Raw genomic sequence first — 6,665 nt, 5'->3', positions numbered from 1 at the left:
CTCTCTCTCTCTCGCTCTCTTTCTCCGACCTCTTTCACTTCCTCTTTCATTACCGGTCTTAGTTGATGTTTCATAGCTTTCTTGGCTTACGTTCAAGTATCAAGGTAAATTTTGTATATTGAACATCTCCTAGTACTTATTAAACACCCTCTTTTCAGCGTGGCAGTACCAACGGTATCGTGTTTCAATAAAGAGATAAAAAGTTGTATGATCCGTTCGTTTACGGATTCGATGTAACCAGGATATTTTTGCCCATTATTTATTCTTAAAGAAAGAAATATTAAGTTGTATTAAAGATTTACTAAATATAAACGGTACAAGTTAAAATCCGAAATTTTTGAAGAAACGTATTTTATATCGCAATATCAATAATACAAGGACAGTGTATTTTATTTTCTCTTATCGAGTTAATTTAAAAAAAAAGTGTATACCCGTGAATGTAATTTTTCAGTGATTGTAACGCGTTGGTTTGCACCGATATCTTTGTGTAAATCGCAAAAAAAAACCGTGCATGTCCGTTGAAATCTAAGCGGAAGATAATTTCGGGGTGGCAGCTCAAATTGACAGGGCGACGCGTTCCCATTCATTCAAATTACGCACCAATTCTGTCGGTGACTTTGGCATTGTTGCTGTAAATTGGTCCACGCCCTAGCCTCCAGTCTCTCGTTTCTGCTAGGCGTACATGCGCTTGCGAAACGAATACATGTGTCCAGTTTTTTTAAAATAATCTTGTGTGAAACCATCATATATATATATACGAAGTATTCCATTAAACGTATTTTCTTTCAACTTTGTATTCTTCGATCAGACTTATATGCTGCAGAATTCACCGCTTTTGATTTGCAAATGATTAAAACTACAGAATTTTTTACATTTAAATTTTCAGAGGAAAAAAAATATATAAAATCCGTTAAACAAATGTATACGATTTCTCAAATAAGATAATACTTGTTATTCTTTGAAAGTGGTAGTCCATTACACGTAAGCGTATTGGAAAACGTGACACGCGTCTTCACCATAGGGGTCGAATAGCGGGATTGCTAACAAGTAGTCTAAAGAGCATAAAAAAAGATGGGATAGCAGTTTTCGACGAGGTCGTTTGGGCATGATAATTAACTATAGTACAGCCTTGCGGCGCGTGTCGTGCAAGTGTTAATTGGATGAAGTAACTGATCGTCTAGAATAGTTATAATATTCCAACTAAGGGTGATAGTGTAAGCTAGAACGCTAATGTATAAATATTTTTAAACTATAACACATATACATAAACTAATTAGGCATTTTGATCGCTTCGTTATTAATCGTAAAGTGTTTACATTCTCGTAAACGTAATCTCTTACACTTAATTGGTGATGAAATCAGCGAAAAATTTGTTACAAAATAACTTTTACGACCCTTTCTCGCATAACGTGAGAAATCATTTTTTAGACTAATGGTCATCCACTTTTTTTCAGGTTTGGTTTCAAAATCGAAGAGCAAAATGGCGCAAAACAGAAAAATGCTGGGGTAGAAGTACCATAATGGCGGAGTACGGTTTATATGGAGCGATGGTCCGACATTCCTTACCGCTTCCAGAAACGATTTTAAGAAGTGCCAAGGAAAACGAATCCGTTGCACCGTGGTTATTAGGTGAGAGAAAATATTTTTGATAAAAATTTTAAAGTAAATTTAATGATAAATGTATAACATGTGTCTTTTTAAACATTCAAGTCTCTCTCTCTTTCTCTCTTATTGTCTCCTCTCTCTCTCTTTCTCTCTCTCTCTCTCCCCCCCCCTCTCTCTCTCTTACTTATAAGACAGAAATCTAATGCAATCTTATTTATAAGATTGCGTTAACAATGATAATTTTATACTATGAAACAAATAGATTATTTAATGTCTAAGAAAATAGATTTATAAAAATGTAAAAAAATAACCTAATTTTCACACGCATAGAGATTTCTATTTTAATATTTTTTTAATTTATCGATTACCTTTGTAGACGCAATTAGACATTAAATAATTCTGAATTGTACTTTTATATTTGATTAAAGCAATTTTATTCTATTTACTATTAAAAACCGGATAATATTCCATCTTTCTGTTCCGATAAGATCATTTACTTAAAACGGCGGGACAAATTCCGAATATTTTTTCTGTTGGTTTTTATCAGCTCAATCATCTAAGACAAGCAGCTTTAATCAAGATTTCGAATATAATCAAGAACTGATTGACTGTGGACCTGTAGGGATGCATCGGAAATCGCTTGAGGCAGCAGAGCATCTCAAATCCGGCGGAGAGGACAGCGGCAATGATCAGAACGGAAGCGGAAGCAGTCCCCATCATAATCATCATCAAGGAGGACCAACCAGTTCGGAGAGTGGACAGGAGAGCCAGGATGGTATGGGACCTTCGTCGTCTACAAGTAAGTCTTAAGTAACACTTACGAATTTCACATATAGAAATTTTGTGTAATACACAAAATACAATGTAATGAAATATAATAAAATATATCCTTACAGAAATGTACATACTGGGAACGAAAGAAAGCACTGAATAATTACTAGAGCTCAGTAATTGAATCGATAATTAAAAGTTACTGTCGCACAGTAATTTTCTAGTAATTATTTCGCTAACATTTCTTTAAGGGTAATAAGAAAAATTGTAAGACTGCCGATACTCTGCAAAAGTATCGCTGGCAACGATGATATATGCCATTGTGTTTTTACAGGTGTCGTGCAGGATACGGAACAGCTCAGAAACGAAAGTATCGCGTGCTTGAGGGCGAAAGCACAGCAGCATCAATTGCAATTGAGCCTGCAACCAACATCGACGCCACCGAGTGGATCGTATCCTCCGGCGCCACAGTCGAGCACGCTACACACTTCTGTTTAATCACCAAGATACAGACTCTTTTTCTGATAGTTCCGTGTCCGATATTTTTGCTGTTGATGCGGAAGCGCGTGTCCTGCCTGGCGGACTGTCGTAGATAAATCGGCAGCACCGATTTCAAAATCAGTGATATTTTTTTAACGAGTATCTCGGCAAGGATTGGTCCTTTCGAAATATATGGATCTTTTTGAGATCACTTCTACGATTAATCTCGCAGCCAAACTGCAGCAATGGCGTCGATTGAATAATTCTTCGCGACAAAGGATCTCGGATTGCTTCGACACAATTCCAACGTTCTACGTTCCTCGCGTCATCAACAAGCGCATTTCTCAATTTTTGCGTCTGCAGTTATTTACAATACATTTAATCGACAAGCTCGAAGATACACACAAGATATACATACATATATATATATATACATATATATATAAAATTACAACGAAGAGTGGTAAACCGACAGATTGAGCGCTTGATTTGCATTATACAACTCTGTATGTGTCTCGCGTGGCAATCAAGCAGGCCTATAGATCGATATAAATTCACACAATCTTCAGCAACGACTTGACGTACAATGATGAAAGCGGTGATCCCATGTTACGTTTCGAGAAAATATGAAATGCCGTTGGAAAATGCCGCGGAATGAACAATGAAATTAATTGTTAAGCTTAATACTCATCAACGAATAATAGCCTAATGATGATCTGTATAACAAACAATAAAGGATTATCGATCAGGGAATCTTGTCGTTGACGAACGCAAGAGCGAACACTCGAAGAAAGATTTTCCAGAAGAGAAAAGTCGATGATGAACGATGCTTAATTAATCAGTCCGGTCGATGAATTTAATGGATCGGCGGATCGAGAGCAAACGGAACTACCTAATTAGAATATAATTGCTTTTAACAGCACGATTGTGTATTTGTATGGATGTGTGCGTTTTGTGTGAGCGTACGCGTGCGTGCGTAAATGCGTGCACTTGCACGCGCGCGTGTGTGTGCGCGCATGTGAGAAGAAAAGAAATAGATTGAGGAGTGATAAGAAAACTTGAAGATTTTTTTTATCTTCAGAACGCTAACCTGCAACGAATGTTGAGCAACGCATAAAAGAAATAAAAGCATAAAAGAAGGAAAGGGAGATTGCGGAATGCGTAGCAAGATTAGAAAAGATACGAACACACATCGAAGAGAAACGAGCTCGAAGACTTCTACTTGTACACACATAAAGAAAAACACCCCTAAGCTTTATAAGTTTAAAATAATCCTGCAACCATTGAAAGTTGATTTGATTGTTAAACTCACGTGTATATGAGATAAAAAGAGATAGTATGGTATGTAGATTGGTACGTTAAACCATGTATGCGTGCGCGTGTGTGCGTGTGTGCGTGTGTGCGTGTGCGTGTGCCTGTGCGTGCGTGCGCGCGCGTGTGTGCGAGGGGAATGTGAACGGAGTGTAAGTCAAAGATTTATTAGCGACGACTTCCTATATCCAAGTACTTAAAGAGAAACGTAACTGTTGTCAAATGTGCAATATATCGATATAAGTTCTAGTTCGGTAAGATATATTATACTTTAGTAATGCCTACGCAAGGCAGCTAGGACGGCGTCGGTGTCTCGTTGGGCGATTGTTATAAACAAATTTTACAATATATGTCCCTCAAAGATTGTATGAAATGAAAGCTGATGGAATATTGTACATCTAATCCTTATGCTTTCCATTTTTGCTGCGAATAAACTTATCCCTGCGTGCACCGTCGTCTCGGGACGTCCGCTTCCTGTACATAAATATATAAATATAAAAAAAATATATATATATACATATGCGTAAATATAAAAAGATAATTAAAATTAAACGTGGTTACGAGACACACTGGGCTGGACGAAATTTTTTTCAGGAATTTGAGTAGTTGAAAAATTTTCAAACCATATTGTAAGTAAGAATGATTAAAAACAAAAGATACTTGCTTTACTTTATAATTAAATTTCTGCAAAGCACATACAATATAAGTTAAAGTACGATAATCTCAATCTATTCTGTTTCTAATTGCAATAATTATTTATTTAAAATGCTTGCTGGAAATTTGATTTGATGTAGAGATCTACATAATTGATTTATTTTAAAATATGCAACACACAAATGACCAATTAAAACATTTATACAACGATTTTTTAATTTTTATAATATGACAATTTTCTAGGAAGCTATTTATTGACTGTTTCATTATTATTAGAGGAGAGTTTCCTATTATGAGACAAACTCTTAATATTAGATAGCGGGGTTTTTGCTAAATTAATAGCATTATCTGTTGGTTTCACCATGAATTTATTGCCTTTAGAGTGAAGCTGTTTAGTGAAAAATTCATTGTTAGATCGTGTGTGTAATCGAAAAAAATTTGTGAAATTAGATATTGAAAACCCGTTATCTCATACTAGGAGCCTATCTCGTAATAAAGGACTCTCCTCTACACTTAAAATGTAAAGTTACATAAAAAATGTTTTTCTGCAAAGATGACTGCATAAATTATTGAACCATAATTTTTCTCGAGCAATGCATTCGTCTGGCTTAGATCTATCAAGTTATACACGTAACGTAACATATAATTTAAAAAACTCGATCTTGGGAAATGAAGTAACCACACATTCTCTAGAAAAAAAAAAACAACTTAAGAGTCGTAATGGAAGTGACACCGCTATTATTGTGAAAACACTTAACGATGGACTTTGGATCTACAGCGACTTCTCTGTATCCGAATGTTCCAACGTATGCATAGTAGTCGGCTAGTATACGTAATAAATAAAATTTCTGAACAAATATGCTTTAATTTTCATCGTCCCACTTATATTTTGCATTCTTACTTCGAAAATCACTGTCGCGTTTTTGTTGTAAACTCTTATTACATAATACAAAAGTGACGTAATAATTGACGTTAAAATATATAAATTTAATAAATCAATGGAAATAATACAGAAAAATTATATTATTATATAATTATAAAGATGCATTTTTCTGAAAACGTAATTCTAATTTTTTAACACAATGTGTGTAAACAATGCAACAAACTTTAAAAGTCACATATAAAGAAATTGATAAAAAGTAAAGTTTTATATTTTGTATTAAAAAAAAATTTTTATCGTAATTTTATTACGTTGGAAGTTTAAATTTTTTATAATCTGTTGAATAAAGTGCATAATATTGGGAATTATTTATGATGCTAAATAAGAAATTTTGATGAAAACAACATTTATAAAAATACATTAATTATTTTGACGACACGTGAAGTTTTTATTTTGTTAGCATCTATCAATTTCAGATTAACTTTGGTGCCTTTTCAAAAGGATTCAAGTTAGATTAGTACTTATTTGATAATTTTATGTTATAACAGTGACAAACCTGAGAGCTTAGCCCAAACGTGGACATTGGCTATAACGTATTTCATTAGTTCATGTCCACGTTTTCAATGTCCACAGAGCGCGTATCGCGTTCGAGGATCACGTAAAATCGAATTGTGACAGCTCTCAGGCTTCTCTCTGTGAACACTGAACATATGGCACCAAGATGGCCGCGACGATAGATTCCCCTCACCCTTTAGAGCCAACACCCCGCGTCCACAAGGGTACTTTACGCTCCGTCCAGTTATTTCCTACATCCATGGTACGTACATACATACATATAATATGTATAAATCGTGAGTTTATCATACATTTACTGACGAAAACTTCTTTACCATATGTAAAAAATCATTGAAGAATTATAACGTTTATCTACATCTGGTAAGTTATACCAGAGAGAAACGTACGA

General features: G+C 34.9%; 1 protein-coding gene across 1 annotated transcript in view; it reads left to right on the top strand.

The window, feature by feature from the left end:
• LOC105566713 (visual system homeobox 2-like) overlaps positions 1–5,211 on the top strand; it is a 53,411-nt gene extending 48,200 nt beyond the window's left edge. Inside the window, exons 5-7 of the mRNA XM_012020931.1 lie at positions 1,455–1,629; positions 2,153–2,404; positions 2,711–5,211. Of these exons, the coding sequence (XP_011876321.1) occupies positions 1,455–1,629; positions 2,153–2,404; positions 2,711–2,874 (591 nt within the window). The 3' untranslated portion in view covers positions 2,875–5,211. The remainder of the gene's footprint in view (positions 1–1,454; positions 1,630–2,152; positions 2,405–2,710) is intronic.
• The last annotated feature ends 1,454 nt before the right edge of the window (positions 5,212–6,665 follow it).

This window comes from Vollenhovia emeryi, unplaced genomic scaffold (genome assembly GCF_000949405.1).
Source record: "Vollenhovia emeryi isolate VEMERY1.0 unplaced genomic scaffold, V.emery_V1.0 DF939142.1, whole genome shotgun sequence".
Classification (NCBI taxonomy): Eukaryota; Metazoa; Arthropoda; class Insecta; order Hymenoptera; family Formicidae; genus Vollenhovia; species Vollenhovia emeryi.
This window is presented reverse-complemented; position numbering and strand designations above follow the sequence as displayed.